We start from the raw sequence: 15962 nt of genomic DNA, 5'->3' as shown, positions 1-15962 counted from the left end.
GGCACAGTGGGGCCTCAGCCATTTCAGTCTGCCAAGCAACGGGGCCCGTGTGGTTGGGGGCAGCTCCCCCCCCCCTAAAAAAAAGTTTGTGCCTTTTCTCCAGGGGATCTTCCTTTAAACGGTCGCAGATCCTTCACTGCAATGGGACACTTTGAGTCACGAGAGCACCCGAAGGTTGCTTCTGTGCCAGTCCCTGAACCCAGACACCAGCCCTGCAGAAACAGCCGTCTGTAAGGGCAGATGTTACATTTCCTCCAGGATTCGGGTCGTTCTCGGTGGCCTGTAATCCAGCATGGGCTTCCGCGCAGCCCGGTCCTTGTGAATGGCTCTGGCTGGGGTGAGAGTCCACCCTCTTGTGAGCATCTCCCTCACCCGGGGAGTGCAGTGAGCCCCCCCCCCCTGGCCGCCCTTGTGTCTCGGACTAGGGAGGGGAGGCGGACTGTGTTCCCTGGACTTGTCCTGTGAACAGGTCTGCACGATGCTGGAGACAAGCTTTCTCCCTCTGAGGAAGTGTCTGTCCTGAGGACCACAGATTTTGGCTGGCTGCTGCTGCTGCACGCCAGAACCCTTGGGATTCCTTCCGTCACAGGCGTTTTCCCCTGAAAGGGAATTAAAATCCATGAGCCAGTTGGGTGTCGTGGTTAAGTGCACAGACTCTAATCTGGGAGAACTGGGGTTTGATTCCCCACTCTTCCACTTGAACCCTCTGGATGACCCTGGGCAAGCCGTAGTTCTGGTCAGAGCTGTCCTCGAAAGGGCAGTTTTCTCTCAGAGCTCTCTCAGCCCCACCTTCCTCACAGGGTGTCTGTTGTGGGGAGGGGAAGGGAAAGGGGGTTGTAAGCCGCTCTGAGACTCCCAAGTGAAGGGCCATGGGGTATAAATCCAATCTCTTCTTCTTCTTCTGGTGGCCAAGGAGGACAATGAGTGTGAGTTGCCTGCCTTGGGCATTTGGGGGGGGAGGGCAGGGGAGTGGGTGCTGCTGCGTGTGCACAGTGCCAGAGGCTGCGTGCCTCCTGCTCATCAGAACGCCCCCTCTGGGCTGCTGAGCCTCCCGCCGAGCCAGACCTCTTTGCCTGTGCAGGAAATGCATGCTGAAGGCCCACCAGGTGACGACGCGTAACCTGAGCCTGGCCGTGTCCGACTGCTTTTGGAAGATGGTGCGAGAGTCCGTGGAACAGCAAGCCGATGCTTTTAAAGGTAGGAGGGGGGGTGGCTGGTTCCGCAGAAATGCACCTTGGGCCGAGGAGGAAGGGCCCTCCAGCTTAAACCCTCACGGGGATTCCGGCACATGGACTGTCCCTTGCGGCTCCAGGGCCACTACCTTTCTAGCTGCGGGTGGGGGGGAGTAGCACCAGGCCCGTCTCCGCTCTCTTGGTTTCTCTCTGCACTGACCAGCAGAAGAGCTGCTGCTACGCGTGAGCGGGTTCAGTAAGGAAGGGGATATTTATTCATTTATCATATCTATATCCCGCCCTCCTGTTGACAGGCTCAGGGCGGCTCACGTTTACCGAAACCATGTGCCCGGTCAGCATAAAACATTTAAAAACAAGTTAAAATCTTACAAACAGTTAGTGCTCGCCGTTAACATTCTTCAGGAGATTAAGGTGGTGTATTAGTAGAGGTTGTCTTGCCATCCCAGCTCAACGGTGCTATCCGTCTCCCGTGACGCTGCGGCTCGATCTCAGTTCAAGGCCATCCCGCCACCGCAGATGTTAGTGATGGTGATAGTTGGTGGTCGTGGTGGGTGGCTCCTAGTTGTAAGCCTGGCGGAAGAGCTCCATCTTGCACGCCCTGCGGAACTGTATTCTTCCTCAGTGCCACAAAGGGCTGCGTGGGTGCGTCACGTGTAATGCAAGAAGAGGGCCAGGGCTTTCTCTGCCCCGGCCCCAGCCTGGTGGAACAGGCTCCCTATGGAGACCAGGGCCCCTGTGGGATCTCCTTCAGTTCCGCTGGCCTCCCTGAGGGGGTTGTCCACCCATCTGTCGCCGTCTGTCACCTGTCTACTGACCACCGACAACTGGCCTTTAACTCATGGTACCATCGGGCCAGAACTTTATAGCCAACTGTTCCAAGCTGTGCCCATTGTTTTAATTGCTATAATGTTTTATCGTGTTTTAATGTGTAATGTTTTAAACTGAGATTGTATTTATTCTAATGATGTTACCCACCCTGAGCCTGCCTGCGTGATGGGCAGGATATAAATGCAAATAATCCATCCATCCGTCTTGGGGAATCCTGGCGTGGCCACTTGGCATTGCCCGGGGGGGGGGGGGTCCCGGGTCTGTGCCTCAGAGCTTCACCGGAGTGCAGCCTCTCCCCCCGCTGCGGAACTCAGGATGGCAAAAGTCCACTGAGCAATGGCAGGGCGGGTATTTGGCATGCTGCAGATTCCGGGTTCAGATCCTCCGCAGTCTGGAGACTTCAGGGAGCAGGAGCTGGGGAAGAGGCAGGAGAGGCCCTGGGGAGCCTCTGCCAGCTGGCAAAGGCAGTGCGGAGCCCGTTGGGCCAAGTCTGGCTCCCCTCCGGTGCTGCTCCAGATGACCTTGGAGGGGGTGGGGGGTGTCTGTCTGTGCCCTCATCATCGTGCAGCTGGGGGGGGGGGGGGCAGAACAGCTTAAAGAGGCTGCCCGGGGGGTGGGATTTGTGTTTGGGGCCACAGGCCTCGCCCTTTGCCATGTGTGTGTTTTTTCCCCTTCTTTAACATAGTTGAAGCCTCAGCCCCATAGTGGTAAAATGCTGATCCTTCAGGGACAACCATCGTATGGAAGTTCTGGGGTATACTGACCCTGGAGCACGCCTTGTGTCATCGTAGCATTTACCGTCTTGGCTGGGATAACCCCCGAAATGTTCTGGTCACCCATGATGCCTTTCTGACAAAATATGGCGTCTGCCGAAGAGAGCTTTGACTCTGGGAAGCTCATACCCCTTCTCCCCCCACCCAAAAAAAAAAAGTCTTGTTGCTCTCTGAGGCTCCCCAGGACTTGAATCTGGATGCTCTACAGCAGACCCCCATGGCTGCCCTCTGGAACAAATGTATTCCTGATGGCTCTTGTTATTTCATGGTGGAGTGAGTGGTGGCTTCCGGGCACTGCTCCTGTAGTCAAGGGGGGAAGGCTACAAGGGTACAGTTCTGCACACTGGAAGGGGGGACAGTGGAGGGCCCTCATGTGTGTGTGTGCCCCGTCTCCCCCCCCCCCCTTGCTCTCTTCCTGCAGCAACACGTTTTAATTTGGAGACGGAGTGGAAGAACAATTACCCCCGCTTGCGAGAACTCGACCGGGTAAGTCTTGTGAGCCCTATATATTGTATTCTGGGTTTTTGGGGGGGGGGGGGTTACAAACAGGGGAAAAAATACATATACATATACTCTAATACAATTATACATATAATACAGACGATCATCTTACATAAACATAGGCATGAACATAGACAATCATTTATGGTCATCTACTTTATCTACCTTCTCTAATTCCTACATAAACTACAGTAGCTATGCTGATCGTGAGCCAGTCTAGACTTCCTTCTGGAAGCCCCGTACGTGGCCTCACCTTAAAGTCCATGGGAAGCCCTACCTCTTGCTGCTTCCTGTAATTCAGAGGCAGAGCAATGGCATACGGTTCCAGGTTCGGCCCTTGGCAACTTAGGTTAAAATGGGAGTCTTGTGTGTTCGATTGGAAAAGAGTCTGTCAAAAGCCCTGGAGCTCTTGAGACACCCAAGAACACAAAGTTGTGGGCCAGACTAAATCCATATTTTGCAGCCTTAAATTCTTAAGATAATCTCTATCAATGGCCTTAATTTCTTTTTTTCCATCTAGAACGAGCTATTTGAAAAAGCAAAGAACGAAATCCTTGACGAAGTCATAAGCTTGAGCCAGGTGACACCAAAGCACTGGTACAGTAATTAATACATCCTCTGTCTGTTTTAGTTCTGTGGTGCGGCAGGATGTGAAGATTAGAACAGAATGCCAAAAGTGCTCTGTGACCCTGTAGTCGTGCAATGCACCCTTTCTAATCCATCTGGAATCCACCGTCCACCCCCATAAAATGTTTTAATAGCTTTAGATGTCTGATCGAGTATGATGACTCCTGGCCATTTTGTAGCCAACAAGCAGTTTTGAGTACTCTTAGTGGAAATCCCGATAGGTTGTTAACTGCTCTGGTTCCGGGAATTATGGCAGTGAACAGACAGGATGTGTGTCTCTGTGTGTTTTCTAAATATGTACTAAATATAATTCTGATTTTGCTTCCTAAGAAACGCTCAGTTTGACTTCATGTGTACCATTTGCAAATTAAGCAAAACTGCATGGGTGGCAATTTTGCATAATAGCATTAAATTCTGCAGACCTTCCGATTGCTGAGATTCTTGGGTATGGCCACAAGGGGAGGGGGCTGTGGCTCAGTGGGAGAGCCTCTGCCTGGCATGCAGGAGGTCCCAGGTTCATTTCCCAGCATCTCCAGTTAAAAGGATCAGGCAGAAGGTGATGGGAAAGACCTCCACCTGAGACCCAGGAGAGCTGTAAAGAGGGGCCGTGGCTCAGTGGCAGAGCCTTTGCCTGGCATGCAGGAGGTCCCAGGTTCAATCCCCGGCATCTCCAGTTAAAAGCACCAGGCAGGAGGTGATGGGAAAGACTCCACCTGAGACCTGGGAGAGCTGTAAAGAGGGGCCGTGGCTCAGTGGCAGAGCCTCTGCTTGGCATGCAGGAGGTCCCAGGTTCAATCCCCGGCATCTCCAGTTAAAAGGACCAGGCAGGAGGTGATGGGAAAGACCTCTGCCTGAGACCCTGGAGAGCTGTAAAGAGGGGCTGTGGCTCAGTGGAAGAGCATCTGCATGGCATGGAGAAGGTTCCAGGTTCAATCCCCGGCATCTCCCGTTAATTGGACCAGGCAGGAGGTGATGGGAAAGACCTCCGCCTGAGACCCGGGAGAGCTGCTGCCAGTCTGAGTAGGCAGCACTGACCTTGATGGACCGAGGGAGGTCTGATTACTGTCAGGCAGCTTCGTGTCCGTTCACGTGAAGGGGAGCCACGCAGAGCATTCCTCAAGGAAGTTTGTTTCCGGCAAGGAGCGTGAGCAGTCCCGTGTTTCCCCCTTACGGATTCTGCCTATTCCATGATTCCTTTGCCAGGTCAGGTCAGGTCGTGACTGAGTGCAGGGTAGGAGGCATTTGCGGGATGGTCTGTTGTATATATATTTTTTTAATCTGCTTTGGGCCAGAGACCCCTCCAAAACCTCGTTTGGGCAAAAAAAAAAAAAACCACAATAGCACCTGTCACGTATTTTTAATTTCCAAGATGCTGCATTCTAAGTCCTCATAAATAAATTTTAGAAGATGCCTGTTCCACGTTTTGAAGGGTGGAGCCAGCCTGAGCCCTTCTGTGCCTCGGCCATCTTCCGTTAAGCGTAGTTTGGGGGAGCGCAGAGGTCCGTGGCAGCAGTGAAGCCACGGCTGGGGGTCAGAGGCTTGCTCCTGATGAAGGGGTGGAAGAAAATCTCTGGCGACCCTGCTGGAGGGCCCTGGCAGGCCTGAGCGTGAAGCAGGGCAGGGGTCTCCTCCCTTCCACCGGCCCCACTTTTGACCCTCCCAGGGTGTTCACAGCTTTCATGCTTCCAAAATGCCATTTTCGTCACTCCTTTGCCAGTTTGGTGTCGTGGTTAAGTGCAGGCGGACTCTCATCTGGGAGAACCGAGTTTGATTCCCCACTCCTCCTCCACTGGCACCTGGCTGGGTGACCTTGGGCAAGCTGTGGTTCTGATAAGAGCTGTCCTTGAAAAAAGAGCCGTTTCTGTCAAGAACTCTCTCAGCCCCACCCACCTCCCAGGGTGTCTGTTGTGGGGAGGGAAAGGGAAAGGAGTTTGTCAGCCGCTCTGAGACTCCTTTGGGTAGTGAAGGGCGGGGTATCAATCCAATCTCTTCTTCTTCTTCCTAGTGCAGGAGCCTGAGAGTTGCATCGACATTTTGAGGGGGAGGGCTGGTGGTTTCTGCTCTGGAGCAAGCATTTCTCCCGAAGTCAGCCTTTTGCTCAGCTGTCGGGATGGGGCAGTGAGTGCGTGCAATTCCTCCCGCCCCTTAGGGAAGAGATTCTCCAGAAGTCCTTGTGGGAGAGAGTCTCAACACACGTGATAGAGAACATCTACCTTCCAGCAGCACAGACCATGAATTCGGGGACGTTTAACACCACGGTGGACATCAAGCTGAAGCAGTGGACGGACAAGCAGCTGCCCAACAAAGCGGTGGAGGTGAGCCTGCCCTTGGCCACGCGAGGGTTTGACTTGCCGAGGGAGCCTCCCCCGGATATGGCATCTGGTGGCCTTTTCAGTGCTCTGCGCCAAGCCGGGTGGAATGCGCACAAAGGTGGTTCCGGTGCTCTCGTCACACCACGCGGGTAGGGGCAGGAAGTTCAGCGTTCTTGCAGTGTTCTGGAAATGTGATCCAGTGGCTTGCCGCAGGTGGTGGAGGCCGGAGGTGTTGGCGGCTGCGTTGGATACTTCGGCGCTGCCTCCCTTCCAGCTTGAGCAGCTAGAATGCTGAGGCCTAGTCCCTCTTCCCTGTGGCGGGCCTGATGCAGAGAGAGGAACCATTGCTCTCGAGCGATGAGATCCGAAAGCCTTTCTTCATGTCTGCCCTCCTCTCTGGTTGCTTCTGAAGGCGGGACTTTGTCGCCCTCTTTCCAGGTGGCTTGGGAGACTCTGCAGGAGGAATTCTCTCGCTTCATGACGGAGCAGAAGGGCAAGGAACACGACAATATTTTTGACAAACTGAAGCAGGCGGTGAAAGAGGAGAGCATCAAACGGCACAAGTGGAACGAAAGAGCAGAAGACAGTCTGGTAGGACCTTGCCTTCTCTCGGTGGCAATTTAAGCTGCTTAGCGAAAGGAGGTGGCCGCTTCTCTCCTGCTTCTCTAGTGCCGTTGGCCGCGGTGCTTGAGGATTCTCATCCATGTCGTGTCCAATGTTCCCTGTAAGCGGTGGAGTCTTGTGAGCAAAAATTCTGCTTTGTGAGCTCCTGGCATTAAAGATGTGAGTGAGCGATTTGGCTACTCCATAAACAAAAATGTGTGAGCCGGAGGCTAAAAAACTGTGCTCTAGCTCACACTAACTCAGCTTAGAGGGAACACTGGACTCGTGTCCTAGCTGAAGCATCATCTTTTTTGTTTTGTTTTGCTTTTAAAACCGTAACTTCAGGTATTGGAGGGGGGAGTTCAACCCAGTGGTTAGGTTGACGTCTCCATTTCTGAAAACTTGTAAGGCCAACTGGACAAATGAAACTAATATCCTCATGTAAAGCGCCTCTGTGTTGGCCAGTCGGCTTGCATGTGTCGGAGGCAATTCTGCAGTCTCTCCGTACACGGCGTCCTGAGAAGTGAATACAGGTCCCGGGATTCTGTGTTTCCACTCGGAGGTTGCTACTGGAACTCCTCAGAGGTTGCTACTGGAACAGCCATTTTGGCTCTCACTGTGGCTCCCTATCAAGCATTTCCGTTACCTGCAGAGATGCTGAATGGCCCGTGTTCCCGCACTTGTGGGACTCCCTTGCCCTTATGCTTAGCTGCAGCCTCCCTCAGCGGGCCAGGGACTGAGCAGAAACTGGCCCTTATGCTTGCTGTGTGCATTGACAGAGAGTGATCCAGCACAACACCTTGGAAGACCGCTCCATCTCCGACAAGCAGCAGTGGGACGCGGCCATTCAGTTCATGGAGGAAACGCTTCAGAGTCGCCTGAAGGACAGTAAGTGCCATCGAGCAGGGGGGTGCTGACCCTTGTTCTCCTGGGCGGACTGGAGATCTAGCAGGGCAGTATTGGGCAGACGCTCCCTCGCTGCTTGATCACTGCAGACGAGGTTGTTTCCGCCATGCTGAAGCCACAATCGGAGTGGCTCCGCCCACTCCCCCCCCAAGCAGTCTCCTGTTCCCTCCCTCACACTAGTTGCTCACTGGCCGCATAAGAACCCTGGAGGGGCCAGTTCCGGCCCCCGGGCCTTACGCTTGACACCCCTGCTATAGATGTATGAGGAAGACTACTCTTCATGTCAGAAAGGGGCATAGAGCCTAATAAACCGGAGAAGAAGAATAAATCCCTACAGAGAATAGCTGTGGCTGGAAATGCCAGGCCCTAAAGGCAGCTTACTATGGGGGACCCTATACCGTTGGACCCCTGACCAGGACTCTGGGGGTGTTGGAGCAGAGGAGAAACAGAAGCAACCCATCAGAACAGCTTTGGGCAAACGCCTGGGTGAGAAGAATGACTTTGGCCTGTAAAAAGGCTGTGGAGGAGACACCAGGCAAAGCCTCGGCCTTCCCCGGGCAAGGTGTTCCTACTGGGGAAAGGCCCTGACTGTCACAGCCGCCTGTCTCGCTCTGCAGGGTACAGGGAGCTGGGCTTGAGGAGAACCCATTTACGTTATCCTCAGTCTGGAAGCTGTGGCACCTTCATGACCAACAAAGTTTAATTCTGAGTATAAGCTTTCGTGTGCATGCACATGAAAGCTTATACCCAGAATCAGATAAAGGTCCTTGTTCTTAGTCTGATATTTATGTGCGGGCAAGATAATCCAGTTATAAGTTATTGCTGTATCACAACAATAGTGCAGTCTCTAAAAGCCACGGGGGTGGGTGGGGGAGCCGAGTGTGCATGTGGTTTGTGGTCTGCGGACTCGTGAGAAGAGTGAGAGTGGGTATTTGTGCGTCTGCTCTGTTCATCATGTCCGCATATCAAAAGTTGTGCATCAGCGTGCATCTGCTACAATGCAGGTTAATGCTTTTTTAGGACATTACAAATAGCAGTGGTCACAGTGAGGGGAAAAATGAAGGTGGGTGATTTAATTTCAAATTAGGTCACAAATATAGATGGCTCTGAAAGGGGAGCTTGGGTGGAGTCGAGTAAGAGAGGTCCATCAGTGGCCACTAGCCATGTTGATTAAAGGGAATCTCCATATCCAGGGGCAGCAGTAGACTTCTGACTCCCAGGTTTGGGAGGCAGCATCAGGAGAAGGCCTCGTCCACTGTGCCCCATTTGGCCCTTCTGAACAGCCAGTTGGCCACTGTATGAGGCAGGGTGCTGGACTAGATGGACCCTCACTGGTCTGATCCAGCAGGGCTCTTCTTTGATCCTTATCAGGGAACAGCTCAGCCTCTCTGCCCTGTTGCTGGCCCTCCAGAGGAACTGGCTGGCCCCTGTGTGAGACGGGAGGCTGGACTAGATGGACCCTCACTGGTCTGATCCAGCAGGGCTCTTCTTTGATCCTTATCAGGGAACAGCTCAGCCTCTCTGCCCTGTTGTTGGTTGGCCACTGAGTGAGACAGGATGCTGAACTAGATGGACCCTCCCTGCTCTGACCCAGCAGGGCTCTTCTGACATTCTTTGGGCCAGACTCAGCTTAGCGTGTTGGCCATTTGTATATTCTCATTTTTTTGATAGCATCCACTTATTTCCTTAGATAGTACGTATTCTGCTTTCCACAGTCAGATACCTTCTCAAAGTGACTTAATGAACGCTTCCCACCCCCCTCAAATGGGCAGCTCCAAAACAGGGCAACCTGGGACCATTCTTGCTTGGAACTCACCCCGGGGGGGGGCGGGCGCCCCCCCCCCCCCCCCCCCAGCCCGAGCCAAACCAGACCTCTGTCCTTGAAGCCGCCGGTCCCCGCAGGGCTGTGTGGCTGCAGGGGAAGATATTTGGGTCCAGGGAACCCAGAACAAACGTGACGTGTGGCTTTGCTGTCCCAGAGGTTGGCAAAGGAGCTATTTTTTAAAATCAACTTCTGCTGGTCCCCTTGACAAAAAAGAAAAAAAAAACAACCCACAAAAGATACCTGGTTGGGGTGGGGCGTAGGCTGGAGGAGGGGGCATAATTTCAGTAGAGAAAAACTGAGAAAAGGTTTTTTATGGCCCTGTGCGTTCTGGTGTCTTAACTCAGCTCTCCCTTTTTATATATATACATATATATGTATATATTTGTATATGTATGTATATGTATGTATATATTTTTAATTTAATATATGAACATACAATGCGCATTTAAAAAATTACAAAAAAGAATTTAGATAGGTACAATTAAATTGAACAATTAACACACAGCTTCTCCAACAATGCCATATTATTGAACAGAGCAATACCAAACCCAAAGTTAACACAAAATCAAAAAGTTATCTAAACTTCCACACCTTAATATCTAACCCCATGTTCCGATGGCTAGTAAAACATATATAATGACATGGCATTTATCCATTGTTTACATGGCCTGTGCATCATAAATTTGTTTTGTTTAACTCATAAAATATTCCACTTGTCCATAGAACTGGTGGAGATTTTTACTGAGCTACGCTGGGCAGTCCAGTCGGAAATCTTGTCATCGATCAGATAATCCCATAACTTAGTGTTTGTACCATTGATCTATGGTGGGAACAGCCTGGGTTTTCCAGTGCTTTGCAATAGTGCACTTGGCCGCAGTTAGTAGTGACGAAATCAGTTCTCTTACCGACTTTCGGATACTAGTTTCAGGTTACCAACGGTGAGAGGCCATTCTCCCCCCCCTCCCCCCGGTTGTCTCTTGGGCCCCTCAGCAGCCAAGATTCCTGTCTCAGACGGTAGGACTCCTGTTGGAAGAGCCCCCCGAGTCCAGTGTGCCTCTTCCATCCCCCTGCTCTGATGGCGCACGCTCCTTTCTCGCTCTCCTGGGCTCTCTGTCAACACCACAGGTCCCCTTAGACCCAGTAACCTGCTGTGTTGCAGCTGTTCTCTGCAGAAGCCCCAAATTGCTCACAGCAGAAGGAAGGGGGAGCCGCAGACCATCGCTGCCTTCATTCGAAGATCCCCTCTCTAGTGGTTAAGTGTCCAGTCTCTAATCTGGGAGCACCGGGTTTGATTCCCCACTCCTCCACTTGCACCTGGCTGGATGGCCTTGGGCAAGCCGTAGTTCTGATAAGAGCTGTCCTTGAAAAAAGAGCCGTTTCTGTCAAGAGCTCTCTCAGCCCCACCTACCTCACAGGTTGTCTGTTGTGGGGAGGGGAAGGGAAAGGAGTTTGTGAGTTGTGAGACACCTTCGGTTAGTGAAGTAAAGGTAAAGGTTCCCTTGCTCAAAAGCCAGTCGAGTCCGACTCTAGGGTTGCAGTGCTCATCTCCATTTCAAAGCCGAAGAGCCAGCGCTGTCCGAAGACATTTCCGTGGTCATGTGGCCGGCATGACTAAACACCAAGGCGCACGGAACGCTGTTACCTTCCCACCGAAGTGGTACCTATTTATCTACTTGCAATTTCTTGCTTTCCAACTGCTAGGTTGGCAGGAGCTCGGACCAGAGACGGGAGCTCACTCCGTCATGCGGCACACTTGGGTCTCGAACTGCTGAACTACCGACCTTCCACAGCCTGCAGTTCAGCGTCTTAACCACTTTAGCCACCGCAGCTCCTGGGTAGTGAAGGGCCATGGGGTATAAATCCAATCTCGTCTTCTTCTTCTCCACCTGGCCCCTCGTGTGACTCAGCGTCTGGCTCCCTCCTGGGGCAACGGGAATCGCAGTCTCTCTGGAACTGCTGTTCTGCGTGTTAACTTGCAACGTACCAGCTTGTCTGTGTGTGTTTTTTCGTCTAGCTGAATCGGTCATTGAAGACATGGTGGGCCCAGACTGGAAAAAAAGGTGGCTCTACTGGATGAGCCGCACTAAAGAACAGGTAAGAGGAAGTGGAAACATTGTGCCGGGTGTTTCTCAAGCTGAGCCCCGCTTGTGCGGAGATGCTGACTGGCTCCCTGCCAGCCTGCTGTTTGTTCCCCATCCTGCGTTTCTGGCCTGTCAAAGAAAGCTCACACTGGGGAGGAGGGGGCAGAGCTGAGTAATCAGATCTAGGAGTTGGGTGTGCGTTACTTGGGTGCGCCTGTGTCTGCGGGAGACTCTCAGGGCCCCTGAGAGCAGAAAGATTCACACCAGTGGTGGACTGCAAGCCCTCCCATCCTTACAAGGCCAGACTGATAACGCCGTCTAGCTGAGCCAGCTCCCACAGTCTCCGAGGCAATGTTTACACAAAGCTGCTAAGCTGCGAGCAAGCGGGAATGGAAGGACAGAGGCAACATAAAATGGCAGCTAGCTGACAGTAGGGCTCAGTCTCCAGACCCCCAATCATCCTCCTCGCTCTCTTCTGGACCCTCTCGGTTTTGCCCACGTCCTTTCTGAAGTGAGGCCTCCAGAACTGCACACAGGAGGACTCCAGGTGCGGCCTGACCAAGGCAGTCTATGGAGGGTTATATGACCTCCTGCGATTTCGATGCTGTGGCCCTTTTGATACAACCCAAGATGCAGAGGGAAACCTTCCTGATAGGGATCCTCCTAGTGCAAACTTATTTTGGAGGCCGGGCAGGGGGTGAAGCCATCCTGCCGTATCTCCGCGGCTGTGCGGTGGCTGTGGTCAGCCTTGGGCAGAAAGGGGCCCTGGTGAGAAACTTCCCCAGAGACTCATTCATTCGGGAGGGTTCACCTTTCTGCCCTGGGCTGGCTTTTTAGTGACGGGGCCATGGGATGGAAGCAGGAAGGCTAGAAGAGCTCAAAACACGGGCCGGCTTGTTAGGATCTGGCCTTGTCTGGAATTCTGTTGGGCGCCCCGACATATAAATAGCATTAAAAATTCCTTGTTATTCTCCCTGCACTCCCACGCTGAAAGTGAGAGCGGGGTAACTAAAGATGTTTCTTTTTACCGAAGGTCATTCGTAACGAAACAAAAAATGAACTTGAGAAGATGATCAAGTGCAATGAAGAACATCCGGCGTATCTTGCAAACGACGAGGTCACGACCGTCCGGAAGAATCTAGAGGCCCGAGGGGTGGCTGTCGACCCGTGCCTGGTAAGGGCACCTGCCCAGAGGGAGGTCTGTGGCTCGAGGGTTGGCTTGCGGGTATGGGAGCATCCGGGGGGGGGGGCTTGAGGGGCAGCCACGGAGCACCCCTCAGGGCTTGTTCCTCTGAGTGTTGGTGTGTCTCCTTGCTTGCCAGTTTGGTGTCGTGGTTAAGTGCGTGGACGCTAACCTGGGAGAACCAGGTTTGATTCCCCACTCCTCCACTCGCTGCTGCTGGATGACCTTGGGCAAGCCGTAGTTCTGTCAGAGCTGTTCTTGAAAAAGAGCCGTTTCTGTCAGGGCTCTCTCAGCTCCACCTCCCTCACAGGATGTCTGTCTGTTGTGGGGAGGGGGAAGAGAAAGGAGTTTGTAAGCTGCTCTGAAACACCTTTGGGTGGTGAAGGGCATGGTATAAATCCAATCTCTTCCTCTTCTTCAAGTCCTTGAGCCTCCCAGCTGCTCTGAGAAAGGTCAGAACCGTCCAGAGCGATTCAGAGGGTGGCCCTCTTGGTCTGCACTAGAAGAGCTAGATCTGTGTCCAGGAGCACTTGAGAGACCAACCAGATTTTGGGAGCATGAGCCTTTGAGAGTCAGCGCTCCCTTCGTCAGATGCCAGGGGAGGGGGTGGAGTTTTTGGATGCCAGGGAGACAAGGCATGACAGTGACCCCGGGTGGCTCCTCTTCCTGCCCAAGGCCTTCCTGTCTCGCGTTTGGGGTCAGGGATTGGTGGTTCCTCTGGTTCAGACTGATATTAGGTCCTAGTGCAGGGGGGGGTGTCCTTGGCTAGGCTTCCTGGAGCCCCTAGAACTCCTCTTCCACCGGTGTTTTACTGCGGTGCTCTCGGGAGGAGAAGGGGGCTTAGCCATGGGGGGCTCCCTGGAGGGAAGGGGAGGGAGTTGTCAGAGGGTCACAGTAGTGGAGGTTGGACGACCGTCTTTCGGGTATGCTGTAGGGCTGTCTTTTGGCTCTGCTCCTGCAGAGGGCGGGGGGGGTTGGACTAGATGACCTGCAAGGTCCCTTCTATGATTCTAGAGAAAGTTGTGCTCCAGCCCTCTTTTCTCAGCCCAGAGAGACGCGAGGTGTTCGCCATCCCCTGATGCAGATTCCCAGGGGAAGAGAGCTGCTTGGGGGGGGGGGGGCTCTGGGCCTCAGCTGTGTATGGAAAGGGGTGGTCTTTTGGTGAGGTAGCCCATGGGGACAGGATGGGGTCAGGCACCCTCCATCGTTCCTGGGTCTGGCTCTGCCTGGGAGCCTCCTGCCCGAAGGACCGTTTGCCTTGCACTTGAGTTGGCTTTTGCTTCCTGGGAGCCGCAGTCGGGAGGAGCCAGTCTTGGCTGGGAAGTGGGATTAAAAACCCTGTGAAGGCCCAGCACCCAAGTCCACCAGAGGAGCACCGGAGTCAGTTGGCTATTCGGCCGGATAGAGCCATTTCCCAAAGAGCAGCGGGTGTATTTTAGCCTCCCGGATAGCCGAGTGGCCGGTGGAAGAGGAGCGCCAGGGAAGCGTTTCCCCATCGCCTCCCCTGGAGAGTCTGAGCGGGGTTCTGTCTTCTGAATCCTTCAGGAGTGCTCCTGGATGCAGCCCAGCCATGTGCAACCCGCTGCTTGGTGGCGCTGGGGCGTCTCTCACTGGGAGGTGTTTTTGCCGAGTCCTTTGCTGTTATGGGCAGCGGGGGGGGGGGCAGCTTGGTGTGAGCTGGCAGCACAGGGGCAGTGGCTGACCGGCTCTCCTGTTGTTCGTAAGGAGAGAGCTTGCCGTCTGCTGGCCTGCAGTGGGAGCCGGTCAGCGGGTGCTCTTGTGTGCCCTCCGGACTTGGGCCATTGTTAACTAACCCGGTGTTTCCTTCTGGTCCCAGATCAAAGATACCTGGCACCAGGTGTACCGGCGGCATTTCTTGAAGGGGGCCCTGGGCCACTGCAACCTCTGCCGCCGAGGCTTCTATTACTACCAGAGGCATTTTGTGGACTCGGAGGTAAGTGAAGAAACTCGCAGGTTGCCTAGCCACCGAAAGGAGCCTCTCCCTTGTTCGCCCCTTCTGAATGCCGCATGTGGTTTCAGGCTGCCCAGAATGAGCACTAGGGGGCCGTCTTGTCCTCCCACCGTCCTCTTAGTCCCCTGCCAGGGCGCTGCTTCACCCGTGGGATGCCTGTCTGTTGCAGCATTGGTTGCACGTCCCCACCCCACCCCCAACCTTCCTGCTGGCTTCCGGTAGTGATTCCTGGCGGAGGAGGGAGTTGGGCCAACCTTTTCAAAAGATGGGAATTAACGGAGGCTGGAATGGAGTTAACTCTAGAATGGAAAAATGACCTCTGCAGCCGGATAGCTGTGGGGATGTGTGAGATCTAAACGGGCTGCTGTCCTGATGTGCTGCTGGTGCCCCAAGGGCAGGGCATTCCATGGCCTCATGCCAGGTGTCAAGCACAGCGCCCAAAACTCCAAACCTGTTTATTCCCCTCCTGTAAGCAAAGGACACCTCCCCCCCCCCCCCACACACACACACACACACACACCCTGCCAGCACATTTTGCTGGCATAACTTTTCAGCTGCTGGGAGCTGCAGAGCATAGATGGGCAGCTTACGGGCAGGGCCTTGTGATTTGGTATCACGAGCATTATCTTACTTAGAAACATGCATTTTTTTTCTAAAATGAAAAAGACAATCATTCTGTTCCCTCTGAGGTAGTGTGAAGACCCTAACCCATTTCAGATCAGTGTGTTTTGGGGGTTGTAGTATGAACTATATAGTGAAAATGGGTTTAGATCCGTCGCCCTGCAGCCGGAGGTGGGGAAACCACTGTGCGTGTCCGTGTACAGCACGGAGGGGCTGCGTCCCCTGCCCGCTGTTTCCAGGGGGGCACTCTTGCCATTCCATGTCCTCGGCGCGACCCTTTTCCTCTCTGGCCCTTCCAGCTTGAATGTAACGACGTGGTCCTCTTCTGGCGCATCCAGCGGATGCTGACCATCACTGCCAACACCCTGAGGCAGCAGCTGGCCAACACGGAAGGTAAGGACTGCGCTGGTCGCTCTGCTTGGCTGCTTGTACCCCCACCCCCTCATGTTCTCTACAGGGCTGCTTCTGGGTGGGCGGGGGTTTGGGACTGTGGCCACTCCCTCGTTCAGCCTCACTTGGGGTTGGGTGGCTGCTGTT

At 53.7% G+C, this 15962-nt stretch overlaps 1 protein-coding gene across 1 annotated transcript in view; it reads left to right on the top strand.

Moving 5' to 3' along the window:
- OPA1 (optic atrophy 1 (autosomal dominant)) overlaps positions 1-15962 on the top strand; it is a 92296-nt gene that overhangs the window by 46355 nt on the left and 29979 nt on the right. The window contains exons 19-28 of the mRNA XM_015409275.1: positions 1082-1197; positions 3216-3280; positions 3816-3892; positions 6072-6237; positions 6673-6825; positions 7617-7725; positions 11583-11662; positions 12683-12823; positions 14670-14786; positions 15725-15818. Coding sequence (XP_015264761.1) covers positions 1082-1197; positions 3216-3280; positions 3816-3892; positions 6072-6237; positions 6673-6825; positions 7617-7725; positions 11583-11662; positions 12683-12823; positions 14670-14786; positions 15725-15818 — 1118 coding nt within the window. The remainder of the gene's footprint in view (positions 1-1081; positions 1198-3215; positions 3281-3815; positions 3893-6071; positions 6238-6672; positions 6826-7616; positions 7726-11582; positions 11663-12682; positions 12824-14669; positions 14787-15724; positions 15819-15962) is intronic.

This window comes from Gekko japonicus, unplaced genomic scaffold (genome assembly GCF_001447785.1).
Source record: "Gekko japonicus isolate JY-2015 unplaced genomic scaffold, Gekko_japonicus_V1.1 scaffold398, whole genome shotgun sequence".
Taxonomy (NCBI): Eukaryota; Metazoa; Chordata; class Lepidosauria; order Squamata; family Gekkonidae; genus Gekko; species Gekko japonicus.
Note: the sequence above shows the minus strand (reverse complement) of the source record. Positions and strands in the feature narration are given on the sequence as shown.